Consider the following 25,493-nt stretch of genomic DNA (forward strand, 5'->3'; position numbering starts at 1 on the left):
CTGAACTGAACTGAACTGATTGGAACTGAACTGAACTGAATTGAGCTGAAATGAATATTTTATGTGAGAGGGAAATTAAGAGCTGAACTGAACTGAACTGATTGGAACTGAACTGAACTGAACTGATTGGAGCTGAACTGAACTGAACTGAAATTAAGTAAATGTGAACAGGCCCATAGTCATGTGAGATTTTATTTGAATCGTCTCGTATATTATATTAATATCCACTTTTTTATAATTTTACAATTTTAATAATTAGAGATATTAATTGTTAAAAATATGCATTGACAAACGTAATAATTATTGTATTTTTCTGGTCGAATAAACCCAAATCCAACATATGTCGAGTAGGCTTTGAAAACGACCGGACACGAATGACCTGACCCGAATTCATAATGCACCAGTCTCCAGGCGGCGTCATCTTGACTTTAGTTGATGGGCTAGCAGTTGTGGACTGTGGTTAGGTGGATTGAAGTGAAAAGGCGGAAAAATGGCAATGAGTAAAAGCAATCATCTTTGTCCCTTTTCTGTGTTGAAGCCGAAGATCTATTCGTCTGTAAGACTTTCTGATTCCCTGTTTTATAAATTTTATTTTATTGCCTGCTTCATTTGCTCTTATTAGGTTTTATTATCATTTTCCCAAACCCCGATTCAATGAGAGGCGCGCATAAATACATAATTGATTAATTGCTCATTGCTAATTGATTAATTGATTGAAAATGTTGGTTGCAATGAATTTTTGGGATGGAAACAAATACTCAGCTTTGCCAACTGCGGTAGATTGGGAGTTTTCTTTGATTTGAAGAAGCGGTTTTCCTCATAAATCACCATTAGCAGGTAATAATATTCAATTATCTTGTATTGATTGATTCCATTCTGTTACAAATCTTTATTTTTGACTCTTTTTAAGAACATGTAATCTCATTTATTTTGGAATAGTATATTATTATACGAAGTAATTCACAAGTATAGTATTAAAAAGATTACCCCTTGCATTTGTTGGAATGGGCAAACATATCTCATAATCACCTGTATACATACAACAAAGGAGTGTGTATTACATAAGAGGGATCAACCCTATAAGCCGCGCTATATATATTTGTATATAGTCACACTTAATATATACTGGAACTTCGTATCGTAGTAGTGTATATCTTCTGCTATTTGTCCAAGTCAAATCATTTAAGAAACCAGATTATGTCCATTAACTATGTTGTCTTTGTTACCTACTTCAAACATCAGGGACATCATTCTCAGGGGCTGTTGGAGGCTCTCTAGTCTGATCTGGTAAAGCTGATAGCATTATAAACTAATCCCTTTAAGGATCCTTTTCATCCAACTCTAATTGTTTAAGTTTCTAAAGATTCATCCTTGATGCATCATTTATTCAGTCTTGTGCTAAAATATTGTCACTGAAGACTCTTTTAGCTCCATTTGCAATTGGCAATTAGTAGAACTTTTGCAAAATAGCAAGTCCAAAACACTCGCCCAAATGGTTATTAACTCATGCAAGCCCAAAATTTTTTCTCAAAAATCAATCTTTATTTGAGATTGTGATATATGTTCAGCTTTGATAACAATGATGCTCGCTACTCATGCTCAATGAGCTCTTCCTCAATTTGACTTATAAACATCCTAAGGGATTCCTCATTAATTTCGAGGAGCATTATTGCTATTTCTTTAAATCTTGTAGAATATGCTATTTTGACTTTTCACTTCACCTATAGGAGGGTGTTTGTCTTATGAACACCAACGGTGTATTTGGATTGAAGGAAATGGGGGGAAAAGGAAGGGCAGGGAAATGGAGAGATGAGGTATCTTTCATTTGGATAACAAATGGGAAGGAAGGGAATTAGAGGGGAGAGAAATGGAGGGATTAAATTGCAAGAAATTGATCCCTCCTAGTCTCCAACAAAGGAGAGATTTGGAAGGAAAACTCACCATTCTTCCTTCCCCTCCACTTCTCCTTCCCCTTTATTTATCCAAACACATTGTAAAGGAAAGGTTGTGAGTTTATATCACAACTCAATAAATTCTTATGTTTGTTTTAAGAGAATGAGAGATTAACTCTCAATCTCTATTATCATAGTTCCCTCCATTTTATTACCTAAAGGGGGAAAGGGGTCGGAGTATTTGGAGGAGAAAGGGAGAGGCATGTTTAGTATGGGCATATACGTGAATTTGTTGTTTAATCCTAACATACTCTTTCCAATCACCAAATAAGGGATTTATTTTATTGTCATGAATTCTCACCCACCATTCTGCATTCTTAACCCCACCCTCTACTCCTCCAACACCCATTCTCGCATGCTAAACACTAAACACCCCAACTACTCAGGTTAGATACTAAACAATCAAGCGTTAATATGACACTTAGATACTTTACTTGGCCAAGATCATGCAAAGATTTTATAAAATAAATGTGTTTGACACTTGGGACACATACTCGTGTTTGACACTTCTAGTTGAGTTTGAGTATTATTGCTTATAGATGCCATAGGTAACACCTTGGATGCCAATATTGGAATCCATCACAGTCTCTCTCATCATTCTTGTCTTTTTAGTTTGCACGTTGTTCTTGTCTCCTTCCTTAATCTCTCTCCTTGATATCGTTTGGTTTTCACCTCCTCTCACATCTTCATCCCTTAATTGGTGATCATAAAAATATACTCCAAAACATATTACTTGCAACTAGAGCTGTCAAAAGCTGACCCAACCCGAAATACCGACCCAAACCCGATTATTAACTAACGCATCTGAACCCTAAAAAATGGTGACCTAAACCCGACCTGAAACCAACCCTAGACCCGAGTTGACCCGAGTATGTGAGACCCGAAGCCGAACATGAACCGACCTAGAGATGACCCGACCCGAATGTAACCCGTAAATTATTGACCTGAATCGAACTCGACTTGAACCGAAATTGACCCAAACCCGTTTTAACCCATCAAAACTCGAATTTAACCCGACTTGTTACTAACTCGACCTGAATTCAACCCGACCCGTTCCTAACCCGACCAGAATTTAACCCGACCTGTTGCAAACCCGACCCGAAATCAACCCGACTTGTTATTGACCGACCCAAATTCAACCCAACTTGTTATTGACCCGACCCGAATTTTACCCGACCTATTACTAACCCGACCCAAAAATTCAATCTGTTACTAACCCAACTCGAAATCAACACGACTTGTTATTGACTCGTCCTAAATTCAACCCAAATTGTTCCTGACCCGATTTCAAATCACCTTAAATCCAATTTAGATCACCTTATTATTGTTGATCAAAGCATTTTGTCTAGGGAGACTAAGGCGGTCCAGGCCAGCAAAAGAAAGGAGCATCATCCCCAAATTTAAGAGTTAAATATAGTATATATTTGTTGTGTGGTCAAAGGAGATAATTATCTGATCTTCCTAAATTATAAACTATAGTTCCCTAGTATGTTGCCATATAAATTATATACAAAGGAAATAATTAGCTTGATAAAAATGATAATTATTTATTTATAGTTAGTTGAATTCGAATATGATCTGACTTGGAAATGACCCGACTTGATCGTAACTCGCAAATTATTGACTTTAACATAACCCGACTTGAAATCAAGAATGACCTGACTTGGAAATGACCCAATCTGATTATAACCCGCAAATTATTGACTTGAACCGAACCCGACTTGTACCCAAGAATGACCCGACTTGAAAATGAACCGACCTGATTATAACCCACAAATTATTGACTTGAACCAAACCCGACTCAAACCCGAGAATGACCTGACCTGATTCTAACTTGCAAATTATTGACTTGAACTGAACCCGACTCGAACCCGAGAATTACCCTAATCCGTTTTAACCCGTGAAAACTCGAATTAAACCCAACCTATTGTTCACCCGACCCAAATGTAACCCGACCTGTTATTAACCCGATAAGATGTATGACCCGGCGTGACCCGACTCAAGCATAACCCAACTCGAACCCGACCCGCATAGGTTACGGCATTAACCCGAATTGACCCGACCCGAGTTGACCCGACCCAAACCCGACCCGTTTACCCGAATTGACAGCTCTACTCGCAAAAAAGGAATATTTTATGCCTCACAAATAATACCCTTTTGAATTGTGGAAGCTTGGTAAGATTAAATTGTGCTCAACAACTCTGTATATCTAAATTAGTTTTTTTTTTTTTTTTTGTTTGCAAAATTGGCCTTAACAGCACAAACTTTTAACAAGGTGTATGTAGCTGCATGAATTTTGACTTTGGCTTTAACCGGTAGCCATGGCAGCGCAAACTTCTTCATTGGGTGCACAAAATATAAAACTTGGTATCGGAGATTTTGTCAGAGATGGAGAACCTTTAATATTATATTATTATAAAAAAAATGCTTTGGACTAGTCAGTTAAGAGTTTGGGGGTCATTTTATCCTTAAAGGATCAATTTTAAGATCAAATTTGCAATGCAGCGATTTGCATGCTATAAAATGCCTTGGTTAAGGTCTTGGGATTTATTTAGACCTTAAGGGCCAAATTTGAGGTAAAATTTGGCCAAAAAATAAATAAATTAAAGATTTCCCTTCTCCGATAGAATCTCTAGTGCCAGGTTTCATTTATGATATTTTGTGCACCAAATGAAGAAGTTTGTGCTTTTATAACTACTAGTCAAAGTTCATGCTGCTACGTACACCTTGTTAAAAGTTCGTGTTGTTTAGGCCAGTTTTGCCTTTTTTATTTATTTATTTATTTATTCTGTTGGAACTATTGTATTAGGGATTTTTCTTGTATTATATTTAAGGATTCTGTATTGGTGGCATTAGATCCTCATTGGAAAATGTGATTGAGTCATCGAGGGTTAGACTTTTTTTAAAAAAAACAAAAAAAAATTACTAATACTTTTGGTTCCTTCTTGTATATTGCGACAGTTTTATTATTCTGCACTTTTTTGGGGTTTATATTTGAATAGTAATCTTTCTGGATATTTATTTAGAAATCATACACGAAGTATAGTTTTAATTAGCTTTGATACCAAATTTGGATCTTGGATTTGTTACCCTTTTGTTAGTTTGGACCTTTTAGATTTGACTTCAAATCTGGACATTTTTATGCTTGATTTTTAAAATTAGAAGCTCTTTCCTTTGGGGAAATAGCTCATTTTGTGGCTCGGATTGGGAGGCAAGGGTAAAATTTTGACTATACTCATGGGTTTGTGTGTCTAGATTGGGAGGCAAGGGTGGTATCTTGACTGTCCTCATGGGTTGGTGCATATGGCTTTTGGTGGCAGAATTTTTAAGTGAAATACTGAAATACGATGATCTTCTCATAAACCCATAATATAATGGCTTGCCAACCTATTGGAGGGGAAGGCAATGATGATAATTGGGGAGGAGTAGGCAAGATTGACTGGCTGAAGGAGATGGAAAAGCCATTGTAAAAGGTTGAGTAAGAATAAGAGAATGAGAGAGTGAGAGTCACACAAGAGTACAAGAGAGAAGAAAATGTTAGGAAAATAAGGAGTAAATGCTAGAAAATTGACTTCTTCTGGACAGTCTTGGGTAGGTAGAGGGTTCTGTGACAAATTCTTGTATTGCTCTCTGATTTTGTTACAGATCAGTTTCCCTCCCTGCATTTACGCAATACTGATAGACAGCAATATATGAAGAAAGATGGAATTATACGGCTTGTTTGGTAACCGGTTATAAACAAAGGTAATGGGAATAGATTTGTATGTAAATTTGAAAAGAAAATCAACATTCATTCCCATAATCAATCAAGATGATCCCAATTTTTCTATTTTTCCTCATAAATTTTCATTCCCACCTAGTACCACTTCCCAAGTGGTAAATGGATTAATGGAAAAATATGAAGAAACACAAGTTTGGGGAATGCAAAAGTTTTCCCGTGGAGATTGTTGGTTGTGTCCATACTAAATTACACTTAATATTGATTCCCACTACCACAATTTACTACCGGCTACCAAACAGGCCATTAGATAATTAGAGTAAGGTGGTTTCTTGATCAATATTTACAAAAAAAAATTTATAGCAGTGAGCTTTTGAGAGGCTCTCATACTCTCCCAGTACACTCAAAATTAGGTCTCACTTCTCAATGCCCTCTCCTTGCTATTTATTACGAGTACATCAATTCCTAGGATGATACACCTGCTCGGATCTTCTTTGTCCTCTCTGGCAGCTCAGTCACTTTGCCTGCCCGCAATTTCTTCTCTATTACCTGTTTGTCTTTTCTGGCATCTCACATATGTGATTCTGCAGGTGGTCTGCTATGGTGCATCACAGATTTTCCATATTAGAAAGTAGAAAGCTGCCTTTTTTACTCTACATACTCCAGACCAATCTATTTGGGTGCTTCCGCAGATCCCTTTAATAATGAATTACTGTGGAGTGATGTTCTACTCACTTCGGCATTTTTGTATTTTGTTTGACAGATCTTTGTTTACAATTCAGAATCTATGGAACATTGTGTGGCCTTTATCTCCCAACTTTACCCCTGCCTCCTCCCATAATCATCATTTAATTCATGTTTTGTTAATGGAGTAAAATATAAAGGGAAGTTTTAGTCATCTTTCTATGGGGAAATAAAAAAAGTATTTTGTTTACTGTTCAGTACAATGGTTCTATGCCTTTTTCCTTTCCAACTTTACCCTTTCCTCCTCCCCTAATTATTATTTGTTTGTGTTTCGTTATTGGAGTAATATGAAGGAAAATGTTAGTCAATTATAGGATTCCTTGATTAGCATGCCAGGAATTAAAACAATAGATAGATAAGAAGCAGAGTGACTTTTGATGTGCTATTTTCTAAAAGTATTATCTGTCCACCTATTATGACATTTTACGATCCTGATGCTTTAATTGGTCTTTTAAGCTTTCAATTGCTCATTCTTTTTTAAAATATGTTGAAATATTTTTTCTGAAAACTTTTCTCTTTGATCTCTGTATTTCTATTCTCAATTTTTCATGTAGTTAAGGTCTTTTGATATCTTGTTTGTATAATATGTGCCCTCCCACATTTTAAACCTTTTTCATGAATATTACCTAATGTTCATCTACCTTTATATTGATTTTGAATTGCCCTATATGCCTACAGATGGAATTGGACTTGCAAACTAATTCACTAGTATCACCTCATTCCAATTTGCTTGGTCACATCAATAATGGCTTGACAAATGATTGTGTAGAAATGCCTGAGGCATGTGGTCTTTGTGGAAGAACTCTATCATTGGAGGATGAAAATAATAGTGGTCTCCAAAGTGTCAAAATATGTGATGACTGTAAATTTTTGCTGGATGAAGATTTTGGCACCCCAACACACAACTCTCTTCCAAGACGGGTCCCTGGAGGAAGGTCAATTAATGGAAGTTCTGAGGCGATTGAAAATTTCTCACAACAGTTCTCACAACTAATTAACCTAGCAAGACATACTGAGCCTGAGCATGAAGATGTTCGTGGAGATACTGATCCTAATGTGATGGTACTGCAGCCGGCTAGTTCTAATACAACACCTAATGGTTCTAGTAGATGGCGGAGACTATTTTCTGATACAGGAAGTGAAGGATTCAACTCCGATTCGTTTTATGGAGAGAGTGAATCTAATGTCAGCGTTGGTGGACACAGGATTTATCATAGTGACAGTGATGCTCTGTCTTTTAGTACTTATGAAGGTGACTCTGGTGTTTCAATTGATGGCCATACATACTTTGACATAGACTTATATGTCCAATCTATGGAGAGAAGTGATATTGACAGTGACACTGATATTGATCCAATGCATGCTGGTATTGTGCACTGGAATTCTGATGAGGATGAAGATGGTGAGTGGGAAGAAGTTGATGCTGAGGAGAATACTTTTAGGCCTCGTGAAATTGGAGCTCATATTGACTCAAATGCCGGCAATGATTATTTTGTTGAACATAGTAGAACAGATTCTTCTGAGTTTGAGGGGATGATTCGCCGGAGAATTAGGGAAGTTAGGGACCGCCAGATTCCCAGCATCCCTGCAAGCATGGAAGTATTTGGTGAAGCACCATATAATGGTGATCCTGCAGATTATCTTGATTCTTTAGTATTTGAAGAATTTTTTGATCATCTTACCGAGACTGATAATGCAAGAAGAGGAGCACCTCCTGCAGCTGTGTCTTTCATTGATAAACTGCCCCTCGTAGTCATTACTGATGAGCATCTGAAACCTGATGGCTTGGCTTGTGCAATCTGTAAAGATTTGCTGATGATTGGCACTAAAGTGAATCAGCTGCCCTGCTTTCACCTATACCATCCATCCTGTATATTGCCGTGGTTGAGTGCAAGGAATTCTTGCCCCCTTTGTCGATATGAACTCCCAACCGATGACAGAGAGTATGAGCGAGGCAAGCGCCACACTAGCCATAGAATGTATATTTCTGAAATCCAGCAGCAGGAGGGTAGGGATGATGGTTTGTCAGTTGCCACTGATACAAGTGAAATGGGTGAATCTCAAGATTTTGTTGCCGCATTGGGTGATGTAGGTCCTCCGGCAATTTTTTCACATACCAATGGTAGGAGGGGAGGGTGGTTATTCTCAGCAGCCGCTCCTATAGTTGGCCTAGCAGGTATTGTCTTGGTGCTTTGGTTGGGCAATTCTCTAGCAGGAAGAAGGTCAAATGGGCAAACTAATGCAAATGGTTGGCCTCCACAACCCATCCAACCTTCTGGCTCAGGCTCCCGCAACGAGCAGGAAAAGAGGTGGTGGTGGTGGTTTTAGTCTGTCTGTCTGAGCCTTCAAAACCATAGAAAGGGTTCTGTAAAATAATGATTTTGCTGATTGTATAGGGTCTTTGTATAGAAGATTGATTTGCTCTGTAGCTTGAAACTATCTGATTTCTTTATTTCACTCAAGAAACCTGGGCATTGCTTCCATTTTTCGTTAGGGTAATAGGGTTGGTCATTGTTCATGTGGTATGTGGATGTGGCACTATCTACATCCAGATTATATTTTTCTTTCAAACTTGAATACATGACCTCAATTTTAAGGGTTTGTCATACACTAATACTACTACCTCCGTTAACTTTTAGTTATAACTTTGGGATATTATTTGTGAGATATAAAATATTCCAAACTTCAACTAAAAGTTAACAGAGCTAGTACATGTTATCCTTTCAATATACTGAATATTTTTTTTGGTGCGATCCAATATACTGAATATAGATATAAATAAATGAACTTAAAAAAGATTTGATCATGACATTCATGCACTCTCGGATGGGCTTGCTTAAGTCTATGTTTTACCCCAAAAAGAAAAAAGGACATTTACATGCCCACGGCCTCACAAGTCACAACAGTACAAGGAATAGATGTTATATTGTTATGTCATTATTTCTGTAACAACATTAAAATTTAAAATATTTATCATAGAATTTGAACTTGACACCAAAAAGAAACAATTTAGAAGTCTTCACATCTTTGTTTCCTAAAAAAAAAACATTAAAAATTGTTATGTATTCATTCCCGCATCACTCACAAAATCACAGCTTGCAAAATTAGGCATTTTGAAAATGTATGATACATTGATATTGAAGGATAAATTTATGATGAGACTCCAAATGACCAACTTTATAGCCGCTAACTAAAAGACTTAACAGCCATTTCTTTGTTAAAGTGGGGATACATGAGAGATAAGAAAATTGTGGCTTGAGAATTTGTATTACTAGGACTAATGTACGGAGTATAAATCAATTACTCGTATTGAAATATCTTCGTGTCAATAAAACATTAAATTTGATTATAAAAGTGAGTATAAATTAGCAACTAAGGATCAGAAGAGTAAAACTTTGATAAATTGATCTTTATTCAATATAAAAATAAAAATATAATATGCCAGTACCCCCATATACTGTATGAAGACTATGAACTTTACTCGATTAATCACAATTTTTAAAACCACAAATAATTGAGCTAAAGTGTACATAGGCATAACCAGCATCATATGTACAAAGCTGCTTCTCCAAAACCATTAGCAGCCAGCATCATCTGAACAATGAACAAGGTCTTCTCTTTTTGCTGTTTCCAGCGATCCCAGATGTATCCAACCAGACTTGTAAATTTAGTTGTACAAGGCATATATTATCTCAACTCTCCAATTTAGTTGACGTCAAAAAAATGATAGCATTCGGCAAAAAAAGACATCTTGAATCCTCAGAAGAGTAAGTGAATGTATAGCACAATCCACCCAGCCATTGAAAAAATTGCAAATATATGAACCCAGAACAGTATTGCAGCCGATTCCCTCCCACATCCTCTCAAGTTCGCCACAGCACCTACAAAACATTGAAAATATAGGCATGAACACTAACAAATCAATAAACTAACAAGTGTGGCAGTAAGATTTTCTGTCACTACTGAAAAATGATAAACAACTGCTGTAATGTACTGTGCTAAAAATTGTTTAAAAAAAGTACCTGAAAGTACAGAAGTAGGCATTGTGTGCTGAAGGAGAAGCACGAATTTGAACATCTTGTCACCAGCAGGAAGGAAGCCCAACTTATCAGCCAGAGTCACTATGCCAAGCCCTGCTGGGGGGACCAACACCAACCGCCCAAAAATTATTGCAGCAGTTGTCCTAAAACCAAGTTTTGAACTTCCAGGTCCTGTATGTAACAACACATCAACTCAGTTCTGACCCACTATTTCCTTGGAACTAAAATCAAAGGCGACAGACCCGTCCTTAGAACCACCAATAAGAAAATGATTAGCAAAACGCAAAACTTTCAAAAAGTTAGCTTACCATCCACAAGGTTGCCTCCCAATGCCAACAAAATGCATGGAATCATAGCGTCCCTATAAAAAAAATTTAACAAAAAAAAATCAAATGTAAGAATTTTTGTGTAACAACTAACAAGCTCCTATTATTTTATAAAGAGCATCAACTTTTCTTGAGTGATTGTTAGAAGCTGCAATACATATTCATTTTAACACCTTTATAAGCTAAATTCCAGTCACTGAGATATTCAGGGTTTTATTTTTACTTTCATTACTTACTATTCCATTATAGCCGACCCCACGTATGGGATTAAGACTTTGATTGATTGACTGACTTACTATTCCATGATACATATTAAGAGAGAGAGAGAGAGAGAGAGAGAGAGAGAGAGAGAGGGGGGGGGGGGGGGAATCAAATGTGGAACTAATATAGAACAATTTCCAATCAAAAAAAATATGAAGCTGATATTATCATACCAATAAATTTTCCTTGAAAATAATATAAAAGAGATTAACAAGCTTACCCAAGAATCATGCAGCTGTCAGTGAAAAAATATAGAGGAGCATCACTTGTAAAGATTAAACTTTTCAAGAAAGGCACACACCCAAATGCAATTGCTAACACCTGCAGCATAAAAACATTTAAAAAACCTCAACAAGAAATATGACCAAACAACTCTTGAGGAAAAATAAAAAATACTCCCTCCATCCTTTTACTATGAGCAGCTTATTTAGGTTTTTTTTTTTTTCACGGGAATTAAGAAAGTTGTTGATTCCTTAAAACTAATACTCCCTCTGTCACACTATACAAAGCCTATTTGGTTTTTTTCACGGGAATTAAGGAGGATGAAGATTCCTTAAACTCAATGATTGAGAGTACATATGTGCATTTGGGGTAGAGAGAGATAGAGAGAAACAAAAAGTAGTTGGGAATTATTAAAGAGATGGAGAGAGAAAGTGTTGGGAATTGACGTCAAAAGACATCATTAGTACAAAAAGAAAAAGAAAAAGAAAAAGAAAAAGAATGACAACTCATTGAAAAAAGGTAATATTCTCAAAAAGTATTACCTCTAAATAGAAATAGGTTTTGTATTTTGGTTTACCCAAAAAGGAATACATGCTTTGTATTGTGTGACAGAGGGAATAGTTGTGAGTACAAATATGCATGTGGGGTTAGAGAGAAATAAAGAGATAGAAAAAGTGGTTGAGAATTATAGATGAGATGGAGAGAGAAAGTATTGAGAATTGATATCAAAAGTACAGAAAAGAAAAAGCAAAAGATGATAAATCATCAAAAAGAGAATAATATTGTCAAAAAGTACAACATAGGCTCTTAGACCATCTCCAATGGTGAGACTTGAGAGAGTATTTTTAGGAGAGAGAGAGTATTTTTTGCAATCTATACCAATAAGTTGGTATCTAAGTTTAGATACTCAACTTTGAGTCTCTTTTGATAAAAGGTGTGGGCCCTTTATCAATATTATAATATATTTTGAAATTTATTTAAGTTTTATTTTTAATTGAAAGTGACATTAGTATACTTTAGAAAGTCTCAATATTAGGAAATTAGACTTCACATGAGTTTCTAAATTGAGAAGTGGGTCGGGTATCACCATTGGAGGTAAAAAACAACTCATTTTGTATTTCAATACTCAAAGTTGAGACTTACTGGAGATGGTCTTAATTTTGATTACTCCAAAATGGAATATAGGCTCATAATAAAATGACAAAGGGAGTAAAAAATTACACTCCAAAATAAACAAACTAAGAACACCCAATTTTTGGGATTCAGCAGTAACATACCCAAGTTTTTGATTGTTTGTTTGCTTGTGTAGATGTGTGTGGGCGTGTGTGTCTATGGTTGAGCGGAAATACTAACATTTTTAAGTATACAACAATCTTGCTAAGTTTTGGTGTAGATGCAATAAAGAGACTCAAGATAAATCTTTTTAGATATTAGAAGTAGTTTATTAGGAGGTTGACATTACATTTGTATATTACACAAGGTCACAAGTTGATTGACATCATTATTATTATATGGGCTAGTATTATTTTTAACATTATTGACATTATCTTTAGCTTTTAATTAGAGTTTGTGTTAGTCGAATGACCCTATATAAAGGAAGTCATTGGAATAACATACACGGCGCGTGATCTATTAAGATTTAGCAATATATCATTTCAATTCGTACCCCCTAAAACCAACTATAATTAGCTAAAAAAGGGTAGCATTGTGCCATATGTACAAAAGAAATTACTATATATAAGGGCCAAGGCACAAGGACCTTGGGCGCTACTAATCTTGTAACTATCATGGCTAAGGTATACACGAACATACAGGGCATGAGTATGAGGACAAGGCATAAAACACTTATTTATAACATTAGAGGGTAGCATCTTGGCTTTCCTTAGAGCAAGGCATGGCCAAGACTAGACAAGGCAAGTCATGGTAAGGCCCTTTAGGCCTTAACGATTTGCTCGATGACCTATAAAGAAGGTCATCCTTCTTTCAACATGAAGAGATTATTAATCTTCTAGAATAGTTTAGCGACCTTCAATAGAAAGAGGAATCGTAACTCACAAAGTTACTTTGCCTTTATAATTGGTCCTAGATATTATAGAAGGGTCCTCATATTTGTGCTAATAGAAGCGTGGATCCAATACCAAGACGTTAGAGATAGAAGGCAAAATTAGACAATAAAAGGAACCGCGCTAGAGCGGTAAATGAGACCCCAAAGATCCTCTCTGTAAGGCAAGGCATGCATCTTAAGACATGATTATGAAGAAGGCAAAGTCATGGGCCAAGGCATGAATTAAAAGGTTCCAAGCATTAAGTAGGCCTCTTGAGGTCCTTTGGGAATCCCACCTTGCTAGGTCTAAAAATGTTCTCAGGATACCAAAATTAAAGGCTAAAATACATGAAATTGAACAAGATTTCACAACCCGGTGTCAAAAACTCAATTGATAGTAGAGAATGCATCTTGGGATCATAAAATTTTGTTTGGAACCATATATGGTCGTTAGTCGGCCATGTAAAGGCTAGTGGTGCAAGTAGAGAACCTAGGAAAAACCATGATGCCTAACCTTGTAGGTCGAATACACGAAATCGGACCATTTTTGAAAATTTTGAGACACCCCATATAGAAAACTCAAGTGATGGTGGAGGATGCATCCGGAGGTCATAAAATGTTGTTTGGAACCCTTTACAACCACTATTCAATCACATAAAGGCCCTTTGTGATATTGAGTTGACGAAGTGAGGCGTATATGTAAACCAGCTAAATTGATATGCTAAGAGCCAAAGTGCATGGGTTGTCTATAGCACTTTCCATTATAGCTACGCTATTTCTTTATTTCTTATGTTTCAGTAGTTATTGATAAGTTGGCGTTGTCTATGGAAGTGGCTGCTATTCCAGCAGACAATAATTGGGGTTTATGAATTGTATAAGGTACTAAAAGCACAAATCTTCTCTTTGCATGAAGATGAACTTGGCATTTTACTTGTTGATCAGGTTGTCATGGATTATTTATTGGCTGCAATTATAGATAGGGAATTTCAATTGAAAAAATTCACGTCATTTATCATTCTGTTGTAAAATTTTGTTAACCACTTGGACTCATGTAGTCCCACTGTCCCAAAAAGTCAGCAATTTCCAGCTACCCTCCTGAAATGACTCTATGAGGGACCGCAGACTTAATTTTATGATCGACAAACAGTAAATGAGTTCTAGTGACAAAAATATCAGAATGGAACATCAAATTGAATTTTACTGACATATTAGTATTATTTCACGAGGTAGTCATTTCCATTAATTATTAAGCATGAATTACACTTTTACATTTGACACGCATGTGTAAGGGAAAGAGTGGAAGAGGGGGAGGGGGGACACGTTGATGCACAACAATGACCAACATTTGCAAGTTAAATACTTAATGTAGGCAGATGGGTATAATATACTTACAGAAGCAATAATAGGAGGCTGTATGAGCTGTTTCAGCTTTAATTTATCATATATGAACAACAAGAACTCCTTGACCTGCATCAAACGGATTGAAGCTTAGTACAAATAGAGAGATTACCGCTACAGTAGACTATGTTTGCAGATGCATCTCCTAAATTCAGATGGATGAACACTAAATTGAGCATTACTTTTTTTGAATAAAAGAAAACAAGCAGTACATCTCTCAGTATCTGGGAGACAATTCTGAGTCAACTTTAAATATAGGTGATATGTAAATCTTCATCATTTGTATTACTTATAATTTTTAGCAATCTGAGTATAAATCGGATGTCATAATTCCCAACCCACCCCCACCCCACCCCCCCCCCCCCCCACCCAATCCCCCACAGTCACTGCCACCATTTTTTTTTTCAGTCACAATTCTTGCATTTGGACTTATGATAGTTGTCCACAAGCAATTGTCCTTCCTTTGTGATTTAACAGATTGTATAGATAAATAACCCATACTCTCAGTTACTGATTCAAAACGAATGCTGAGACAGTCATCCCATCAGTCTAGTAGATCAGGATAATTGTGTTAGGGAAGAAGAAAATAATTCATGTGAAAGAAAAAATGTAAATATTGTATACAATTGGATATCAGATATTATCATAGAGACACGAGACTAGAAACTCACTAGTATGTGAGAGAATTGTAGTCCTCCCGTGCATAATTTTTGACAAATGCATAACCAGAATGGTGCACATTACTATCTCTGCAAAGCGATAGAAAAGGATGAAAATGAAATTACAGGATGACAAATTAAGAGATGGATGATGGATGGAGATGGTTCCAAAAGGAGGATGAGGTGGGGTCCATGGGGATATTGTTACCTTTAAATGAAGGTCACATATCCCCACCGCTAGGGATGGACATACCCTAATTCGAGCTCATCTAAGTGGTTTAAGTTCTTGGTTCAATAAAGCTGAAGGCTCCGCTTAACTCAGCTCACGTCCACCCCTATTCACCATTTCTTAGAGATTTACCCCCTATTTGAGAATATAAAAATTCCTCATCTCTTCCTCCTCCTTCAATCACCACTAATTCATCCCATCTACCACAAGTTCACGGCTCAATTAACCCCTAAAAAATTTCCCCATTCCGAACATGCCCTATCCAAAAACAAAAATTCACTTCCACCACGACACCATCAACCATCAAAGGTGAACACTCAAGCAGTATTCAGAGACTATATCTTGAAGTCTGCATTTCTAAATATACAAACTTGATAGGAAGATTAGTTATGTATTCTTAGCACAGGTTTACTAAAGAGAACCTAAAGAAACTCCAAAGACTTGAGTTATCACTTATTAGCAGCCAAACAGATCTAGTGGATTCAACAATCCAATCCCAATTTATCTTGGCACTTCTGAAAAGGGTTTAGCTACACTTTTCAAAGTAAGTTGCTGACTTATAAAGTTAAGATTATAAACCCCTCAGTTATTCCAGAAGATTTTACCTAAAATAAAGCTGGAATTCAGAAAAAAGCAAACACAAGTTCTATACATATTAGCAAGTCAAGATCATGAGCTAAGGGCAAACAGAATTTCAGCATGATTAAAAGTTCTTCGCAAATTCAAGTTCTTAACGATTATAGCCTGATTGTCAACACCAAATTCACAGTTTCCTTGCCAATAAATAGTGCAAACATTAAAAAGATTTGATATCCATATTGGAAAATGATTAAAGCAATAGACAATAAGTGGACAGTGGTAGTCACTGAGACTTAAGTCAAACTATTTAACAGAAATCAATGAAAGACAGAGGAAAGGAGGAAATATATAGAAAAACATATGATTAAGAGTGGAATCAGTCATATAAATGTAGGTGAAGCAGGTACATTAACTTCTCTCAGTAAACAAACAATCACTGTGTTAAAGTGCTAAACACAAAGAGGTACAACTATGAAAATATAGGAAAAGTAGAAAGACTCTTGCCTTTCCTTTCTGTGACACATGCGATGTCAATGGCCCTGGACCTTGAGGAAGAAAAGGAACTTGTTCTGGTGTTTCACTTCCACTGTGCTGTTGACTTTTGATTGGAAGATGTCCACCTTCAACATCAAAGGTACCTTCAGGAGGGGGTGCCAGCATTTGGAATACATATGTATACAGGACAATTGCACCAACCTGGAAAACAAGGAAAACGGCTAGATTTAAGTATTTGAAAAGGCGCTGAAAAGAAATAATGTAACACGTAGGATCACTATCACTTCAGTGATGAAATACAAGTAAAGCTGAAGGGAAACATGGGATCACTATCACTTCTATAATTCTGGACTGGTATCATATAGCAATAGCTAACATAGTTGTATTTTAACAACAATGAACAATCCAATAAAATCAGTTCAGCCTTTGAAAAGTTCTTTTGTATTGTCTATGAAACGCTTTAAGTTATCAGATAAACTACAAGGTGTAATGCTTTACAAACAACAACAACAACAACAACAACAACAACAACAACAACAAAAAAAAAAAAAAAAAAAAAACACTACATATTCAATAACAAATGGAAACTATCATAAAAATCAGTATATTCCTTCACAGAGATTTTATCTGACAAACAAGTATCAAAAAATTTTGAACTATTGAATTCCTGGAAACTTTAATTATTAATCTACAGGCTAAATGCAGCTATTCAGGAAGTAAGTCCAGCATGTGTGCACAACAAATCTTGTACAAGAGCATTGATTGAACACAAATTTAAAAAATAAAATAAAAACATACCCACTGGCCAAATGAAATATAGGCAGTTCCATCTTGACTGCACTTATCTGAATCGCCAAAAGGATTAGATTTATCTCTACACAAAGCAGCAATCAAGACAAGGGGTACATTGCCAATATTTCCAATTCCAATATGCACAACCGTGAACTTAAAGAAGGGGTATGGAGGGTGGATAATGGTGGCGACGAGTAGGCCGATGAGTGAGCCAGAAATAGTAGCGAGGATAACATTGAAAGGGATGAACCACCTGCATAAGGAGGGCGTAAGTAGATTAGATTAAAATAATACAAATTGGCAAAAGTCCAAGAATTGAACAAGTATCTGACCACTCAAGCACTTTCTGGAGGGTAATAGCTTGGCCTAATTGGGAGAATATCAAACAGGGGAGCAACAGAGTAAAAACCAGCTGCAATCAGAAACAGAAAATCAGTAATACGTAGTAAAAATTAAACCAAAAAGAAAGAGAATTGTAAAAAAAAAATACCGACCCCGTTGAGCAATTTGCGGCCATTAGAAGGAAGGATATTGACATACTTAGAGGCCATAAGAAATCCCAGGAAACACATGGTAAACACCTTTACTATGGGAAGCACGGCAATTTTGATGGTGGACAACATAGATTGCCCTCCTCCTTCCGTCCCCATCAAAACTTGTGTCAACAACACTCTCATCTTCATTCTTTGATTTGATATCAAATCCCAATCTGGAGAATTCAAACTCTAAATCTACACAAATTCTCAAACATTCAAATCAACTGGGGTTTGTTTGTTTGTTTGGAAATATTAAAGTGACAAAAAGAAATATGTATGTATTCCGTGACTTGAAAAACCAAGTCTTGGGAAAAAGGAAGAGACTTTTCCTCCGGAATAATGGAGAAAAAAAGGATGAGGAGTGCAAGACTCAGCAATTAATGTACCTGCCTGCGGTTTCTTTTGTCTTCTAAAACACTTGAAATATACCAAGTAGGAATCTAATTTTTCTTATGATTTCTCTTCTCTTCTTCTGTGCTGAAAAACCCAGACGATCAAGGAATCAGATTTTTAAATTAATTATGATTTTAATGATTGATGGAGTTGATGAATTATTAAGTGAATAGGACTACGTCTGACAGACATCCCAATTACAATTAAGCCCAATGTGCTTAGGACTGCTTACATCCACGTCTCCTTCTCTTCTTCCGACCTTTTATTCCAAAGGGACTGATCATTCAACTAATCCCATATAGAGGTGTCAAAAGCACTCTCAATCCGACCCGATCCGACAAATATTTAATTCAGATTTGGACTCACATAGACATAACAATTTAGTATGACTTAACTTTAAAAAATGACCCGACCCGATCCGATCATATCAAACTCGATCCGATCATCCGAATTGACACCCTATTCCCATATTACTAGGGCTTCGTCTTCCCGTCTTTTCCGCGATTATTCTATTATTCTCTCCCACTACCAACTGTTATTAGTGGTGTAATCAGAAAAAATATTTAAGTGGGTCAAAATATATTTGATAAATTTTAACGGGTTAAGAGGGTAATTTTACCGGGAAAGAACTCAATTTTATAACAAAAAGACTTTATTTTGAGAAAATACAAGTTTATCTTCTTGATACACAAAGTATGTTTATCAAATGGCAAGATTGTAAATAAATCAACAACTTTTTATTAAAATGGACCCACAATAGTTGATTTATTTACAAACAATAGTTTATTTATTTACAAATATGCCACAATGATTAGACAAAATTGTTGATTTATTTATAGTTTTGCCATTTGACTTAATTATTTTACTAATTTAAATAAAACAAATGTTATTGCATAATACATTGTTGGATTCGTCATAATGTATACTTTTATGATATCAAATTTTCTATAATTTTACTAAGGTATAATTAAATAAATTAATAGTCAAAGTTGTGTCTCAATATGTGTATTTGGTCAAATTATAACCTTTAAAAAACACAGAGGGAGTATCGAACTTTCATCTCAAGGCAGAGATAAGGATGAATTGTTAGGATTGACAATGAATCACACTCAGATCAGATGGGGCCAAATGAGAATCCGGTCCATTTAATAAACAAACCTTGGACTTGATCTCAATCTGATTGGTCCGAGTCCGAGTCTAATTCGACTTAATTATTTAGACTCTGAATTCAGTTTGTATAATCGGACATTCGACAAACTTTATTTTCTTTTGCTTTATAATAAAATATTAATCCCACTATATTTTCTTATAATTTTTAATATCCAATTATAATAAAGTTAATTAATTGCCTCTTGTCTATAATCGTATGCCGATTGATGTGTGTAGCACTGAAAACAAACGAAAGGGATTACTCGCAATAAAGATGCATTATGTTGGGCCTTTAATAGAAGCAATAGCCTAAACTAGTTGAGTTGAATTCCTGATGTACTGTATACGGAGTAAAAAATAATTAAGTACTCCGTATAGTTTGTGATATAGGTGGGAGGTTATAAAAGGAAAGGAGAGAATGAAATGCAAAAGTCGGCATTCTGGGCAACAATAGTCAATTAGGAAAGTGTTTGTTTAGTGCCGTTGTAGAAGGAGAGGCGTCTGAGTTGGAAATTGGAAACACAAACAGAAACAGAAAATTCGGAAATTCCAGAATATAAAATAAAGGAATGAAGGAGGTATGAAAATTGAGAAACAGAAAGCAAAGAGCAGCAGTAATTAGTAGCCAAGAAAGAAAAAGACAGGCTTTGTGAATTGGGTTGGAAAATCAATAATAATGGATGAGAAGCGGCGTAAGAGGAGACGGTGTTGGTTGGTGGCGTTGGGGGTGGTAATCGGGTTGGTATTACTATTTTCAATATTAGGAGCAACCGTGTTTAAGGCGAAGCGGCCAGTGACCACCGTGAAGTCCGTCTCCCTCCACGACATGGACGTATCCTTTGATGCCCTCAGAATGAAAGTCCACCTCAACGTCTCCCTCGATGCTTCCATTACTGTAAAGAATCCTAATAAGGTCGGACTCAAGTTTTCTGATAGTTCCGCCTTTGTGGATTACAGGGGTCAGATGGTTGGACAAGCTCCCATTCCCTCCGGTCAGATCTCGGCTGGGGAGACCCTGCCTATGAACCTTACTCTCACTCTTATGGCCGATCGATTTCTGTCTAACTCTCAGGCTGTCATTTCCGACCTTCTTTCCGGGACCCTGCCTCTTACCACGCGTACGCGTATCTCCGGCAAGGTCACGGTGTTGTTTGTAAACATTCATGTTTTGTCTTCTGCCTCTTGTAATCTCAATATCTCCGTCTCTACGCGATCTATTTCCGACTCCGATTGCACCTACAACACTCGTTTATCTTGATTTTTGATACTATTAGGTTTTTCTATTGTTTTAATTAATTAATGGACCGTATAGTATATTTATTCATGTATTCACTTCACCCTTTTAATACTTGTATTATTATCTTTTTAGTAACTGTAATTGAAATATCTTTATTTGATTATTGATTCTGATTTCGACAGGATATCTTTCACCAGCATAAACAAGTTTCCATCTTAGATAATTGCCTTGCACTTCTTAATTAATATGACAGCTTCAGTGATAATTATGATTTGATACTGTCTGTCTATCTTAATGAAAGAGGAATCGACCAAACATAGGAGGTGCTACTTTCTAACAAGTTTTACTAACCTACTTTTCTAAAGTTGTTACGACTCTTGTCAGATGTTTCACTCATGCCTTCAAACAAACGATCTCTTACCAATTATATTGGGGTTCGGACTTGTTATAGTCTCCAATCCAAAAATAAATCAGCAATTACTCTCTATACAATTTGAATTTGGTATGAACATATTAATTAGTACTGTAAGATTTGTTTAAGTTTGACTACGGTAAAAGACTGGCATTTTGAGCAATAAATGGCTCGATGCCTACTCGTACTGTAGTTATTAGTCGGACGATTTGGCAATCAAGAAAACCGTGTTTGTTGAAACTCAAAGTTGTGAATTCTGACCTCAACGCAGCGCATACATACAAGTTAGGTTGTTGAGTAATGAATTTCCTAGTAAAGGAAGACTTGGTATTCAAAGAAAGTGACTTGATACCCAAAAAGTGCAGTTATGTTTGCACGAATCATCAGCTTTCTGTTATCACCCACAAGATACATTCCAGTGGGGTATCAACATTTAAGAAGACGGGGGTTGTATGGTAGTAGTTGGTTAGCTGGGCAGTTGAGGCTCAGCATTTAATCACAATTTCAGTATTTTACCTGTATAACTAGATTACAAACTCTAAATTACAACACAAGGAGTATATGTCATCACATTGTCTGCTGGAAATCTCAACTCTCCTCTAATATTCGATCTATAAACAACTCATTATTTAACTCCCGTTTGATCATCCTCTTCATATAGAGTATATGCTCCTTCAATGAAAACTTTCAACACTCAGGAAACCGCTACGGCTCCCCCTCTATCTCATCCAAAACAGAGACGGAGGAGGTGTAAGTTTGCTGTTCTGGCCACTCTTCTGCTCTTGCTAGCAATAATAATTGTAGGGATTATCTTAGGAGTGACGGTTTTTAAGGTTAAACCTGCGAGGACTCAGGTGGCGTCTGCTTCCTTGGAAGGTGTTGCTCCCAGGATTTCTTTCCCAGCCATAAAGGTAGAACTAAATATCACTCTCAACCTCACTCTCCTGATTCAGAACCGCAATCATGCCAGCTTCAAAAGTGATCAAGGAGAGGGTGTATTGCTGTATCAAGGGGACCGGGTTGGGGATACTCAGCTTCATCCCGGGCTGATTCCTGCGAGGGGTACATCCACTTTGATTTGCCTTCTTACTGTCGAGGTTGATAGGTTTGCGAATTCAGGACTGACATCCCTCTTCAGCGACATAGCTGACGGAGAGCTACGCTTGGAAACCAAAACCAGGATCCCAGGCAGGGTGACTATTCTGAGAATCTTCCATAAGCATATCGTTTCTGCCTCTGATTGCCAGATTGTAATCGGATTTCCAGATCTGAAAATAAAAAGTCAAGACTGCAAGAACCACAACAAATTTTGACTTCCTGTCAGCTTTTGCTGCTATCCTTATGTTGTTAAAATATGGAGACACACTTCCCTTTTGTACATAAAAACATAATTACAGTTCTTGGCACCTCGTACTTGTTTGATACTTTATATTATAAGTACAACTTTTTTGGTTTTTAATGATTCTTTTCGCTCTTTTAGACTTTATTATCTCACTTTCTTGTGGTAGTTTTACTCAGTAAACAGTTTAACAATTCAGGTAAAAAGCACCAACTACATTTGGAGTCAGTGTGTTTTTTCTGTATGGCCGACAGCTACAGTATGCAAAGAAATATTTGGTGGTTGAACAACTAGCCTTATTGTGAAATTTGATCCATGTTATGAACATGTTAAGTGTACAAATGGTGCCTTTTCGCAGGTTTTTAAAAGCAACTTCTATGTAACACATGCATGTGCTCTGAATGATAAGAGCAAGAAGCCAAGAATCTATGACATAAAAAATGTGCTGCCAAGAGTGGTATAAAAAATCACGTGAGAAGAAGACAACCATCAATGCTGCCAAGTGAGGTACTCTGTATAAGAAATTCCATGTGAGAGGAAGGCAACCAATCTCAACTTGTGCCTCCGCTATCACTGGTGTTTCATAAGTAATACTAACACCTACATAGTTATACTCTAGTGTACTCAAATACCATGGTTTCAGATTATAATGCCGTAAAAATGCAGCAACTTGAATAGACACTTAGACAGTAGACTAACGTTCAAAGCTATGAAGCCTACAAGGGCCATAACAATAAAGAAGAAAACTTCCAAGAGAACTGAAGCACTTGTAGATATTTGCTCAAATTGATTGTCTGAAACAGCTGTACAAGGGCATGATAATCAAACACCTCTCTAAAGGGTGAATCACTAAAACTAAGAGGTGAACATACAGGGATCTAGAATACACATACAACAGTAAACGACTTGCAACCCTTGGAGTCAGCAGTATGTGCAGATATGCTTGCGTCTGTGGAGCATTAAACAATAAGTCAGTATAAAAATCCAGGCTTCTCTGCCCAACATCTGAAAGTAACTAAAATTCAAGCTTCCTGCACAGTGCCACGTCAATTATCCTTGACTTATAGGCTGCAGCCTTCATAGGAGCTCCGGGGCAGGTCTCAGCAACTCCCATCAGGGGAGGTGGTGAGGTTGGTGTATGAAGATTCTCCAATTCCAAATGCTGATTTTCAGCAAAAAACTCCTCTGACTGCTTCAAGATAATGGCTTCCAGAAGAGTTTCATAAACAGACTCCAGCAACAACTTCTCTGTCAATATATCTGCATTTTCGTTATCACCCTTAGATACTGGAAAATTGTCAAGGTCATCAAAATTTAGCCTTCGAGCAACAATTTTTCGAGACTCTTTCACATGCTTTTTACAAATAGGAGCGAGAAGCATCTCATCAGGACCTGGGGCAAATGGATCGAAAACTCCCTCATTTGGTGTGCGAGGGCTACCATCAAGACCTAAAGCCACAACTTCTTCATTTCTTGGGGAATTGAAGCCATCCACATTTGGCAATTGAGGAGATTCAACCGACAATGGGGAGCTGGTCACAAAAACAGAATCCCCATTTTCTCTGCAAGAAATGGGTGTAATTGGGCATAAAGCAACTCCCTTTACATTGCCTTCACTACCATTTGTTGTTGGTGAACCACTATCTTTCAAGTGAAATGATACACTTCCGTTGGCCTTAGCACAAGATTCTAAAGACTCCTCGCAGACACTATCTTTTTCCACTGATTTCTCACGAATCTCTTGTGCATCCATACCTACCATACTATTTCCGGGGGAAAGAAACCAATTAACTAATTGCACGAGATCACAATTCACAGAAGCCTAAAGATTTTTTTTTTTTTTTTAAAAAAAAACGCAATACATTACCAATTACAATAGGAGTCCTTAATAACTATCAAACAATAAGAATTCGGACATTAAGCTGCAATATGTCACTATCACTTTTATTACCCCAATTTGTAAACTAACTACAATTAATTTAAAAAAATAAAATTTATTCTTTTAAGTACTAGTATATACAGATAACTAGATAAGCGCCATTTCACCTAATAATTAAACTTCATAAAATTTCAAGCTTAAACCCGGAAATGGAGAATCAAGAAGGATTTAATTTGAAGAGGGTTGTTTACAGAGACCAATCTCAACAAAGAATCCAAATTTACTTAAAAATAAAAATAAAAACACAGGAAGATTGAATCTCATAGAAGCAGGACAATATCACCAATTAGATTAGAGAGCATAAAGTTTTTTTTTTTTTTAATTGAATTTAAAAAAAAGACACAAATTTGTCACACAGAAGATCAATGATTCATACATTCAAATAGAGATATAAAGAGAATAAGAGGGGGAGGGGACATGCAGGCAGATCAATTTGGGGGAAAAAAAAAAAAAAAGAATCCTAGATTAGATTAGATTAGAGCAAGAAAGAGGGTATATATAAATGAAAAAGACAAAAACAAGGTTTACCTCCAAAAATGGGTAGAGCGGGAGCCAGAGGAGTGTAGGAGAGAGAATCTGGGTGTGGAGGACAGAGAGAGAGAAAGGGAAGGAAGAAAGGCAGTAGCAGCAGCACAAAAAGGTGGCGGGGAGGAAACTGGGAGATTTCTGAAACTTTAACCGCGGCCACTTTATATACTGAGGCTTTTTTTGCTCCAAATTCCTTCTTTTTGGTGTTTTTATTTTAAGCTATAAATTAATGGTTACATTTTCAAAAAAGAATTCCACTCACCCATGAGTCCACAAGGCCCAATATCAGCTGTTGATCCAGCTTTAATTCAACAACTAGCCCAACGTTTTACTATTTGTGTCTTAACTTTTGTCAAATTACCCTTATTTCCTAAGCAATTTTCTTTTGGAAAATTCTTTAGGGTATCCCTCAATTTTCAAAAATTCTATATGGTGACAAGGAAATTTTTATTCTGTAAAATGATACCTAACTTTTTAATAATACACATAGTGACCCTATTA

General features: G+C 36.5%; 5 protein-coding genes across 7 annotated transcripts; 3 read left to right on the top strand and 2 right to left on the bottom strand.

The window, feature by feature from the left end:
* Nucleotides 1–421: 421 nt before the first annotated feature.
* On the top strand, nucleotides 422–9,164 carry LOC145572704 (uncharacterized). 2 transcript variants are annotated; one of them, XM_081631679.1, is made up of 3 exons: nucleotides 422–556; nucleotides 763–837; nucleotides 7,093–9,164. In XM_081631679.1, exon 3 carries the CDS (start codon nucleotides 7,093–7,095, stop codon nucleotides 8,740–8,742), a length of 1,650 nt encoding a protein of 549 aa, XP_081487805.1. In that variant the 5' UTR covers nucleotides 422–556; nucleotides 763–837; the 3' UTR covers nucleotides 8,743–9,164. The 2 variants fall into 2 exon arrangements, with proteins under 2 accessions (XP_081487805.1, XP_081487804.1); XM_081631678.1 differs by lacking the exon at nucleotides 422–556 and having other exon boundaries at nucleotides 606–837.
* A 636-nt stretch (nucleotides 9,165–9,800) lies between these two features.
* LOC145572705 (protein PIN-LIKES 6-like) lies at nucleotides 9,801–18,576 on the bottom strand. Of its 2 annotated transcripts, none has more exons than XM_081631681.1 (10): nucleotides 18,382–18,576; nucleotides 17,954–18,168; nucleotides 17,792–17,871; nucleotides 17,466–17,712; nucleotides 16,677–16,868; nucleotides 14,700–14,774; nucleotides 11,262–11,362; nucleotides 10,763–10,815; nucleotides 10,437–10,625; nucleotides 9,801–10,295 (listed from the first exon to the last, which is right to left on the bottom strand). In XM_081631681.1, the coding sequence occupies exons 2-10, from the start codon at nucleotides 18,140–18,142 to the stop codon at nucleotides 10,174–10,176; spliced, it is 1,248 nt and encodes a 415-aa protein (XP_081487807.1). In that variant the 5' UTR covers nucleotides 18,143–18,168; nucleotides 18,382–18,576; the 3' UTR covers nucleotides 9,801–10,173. The 2 variants fall into 2 exon arrangements, with proteins under 2 accessions (XP_081487807.1, XP_081487806.1); XM_081631680.1 differs by having other exon boundaries at nucleotides 17,954–18,190.
* A 1,637-nt stretch (nucleotides 18,577–20,213) lies between these two features.
* LOC145571426 (uncharacterized) lies at nucleotides 20,214–20,795 on the top strand. The gene has a single exon (XM_081630460.1). The coding sequence runs from the start codon at nucleotides 20,214–20,216 to the stop codon at nucleotides 20,793–20,795; it is 582 nt and encodes a 193-aa protein (XP_081486586.1).
* A 1,068-nt stretch (nucleotides 20,796–21,863) lies between these two features.
* On the top strand, nucleotides 21,864–22,499 carry LOC145571427 (uncharacterized). Its single transcript, XM_081630461.1, has one exon. The coding sequence runs from the start codon at nucleotides 21,864–21,866 to the stop codon at nucleotides 22,497–22,499; it is 636 nt and encodes a 211-aa protein (XP_081486587.1).
* A 726-nt stretch (nucleotides 22,500–23,225) lies between these two features.
* LOC145572706 (uncharacterized) lies at nucleotides 23,226–25,263 on the bottom strand. The gene is made up of 2 exons (XM_081631682.1): nucleotides 24,993–25,263; nucleotides 23,226–24,288 (listed from the first exon to the last, which is right to left on the bottom strand). Exon 2 carries the CDS (start codon nucleotides 24,285–24,287, stop codon nucleotides 23,541–23,543), a length of 747 nt encoding a protein of 248 aa, XP_081487808.1. The 5' UTR covers nucleotide 24,288; nucleotides 24,993–25,263; the 3' UTR covers nucleotides 23,226–23,540.
* Between the last annotated feature and the right edge of the window lie 230 nt (nucleotides 25,264–25,493).

Source organism: Chenopodium album, chromosome 12 (genome assembly GCF_948465745.1).
Source record: "Chenopodium album chromosome 12, dcCheAlbu1.1, whole genome shotgun sequence".
Lineage (NCBI taxonomy): Eukaryota > Viridiplantae > Streptophyta > Magnoliopsida > Caryophyllales > Amaranthaceae > Chenopodium > Chenopodium album.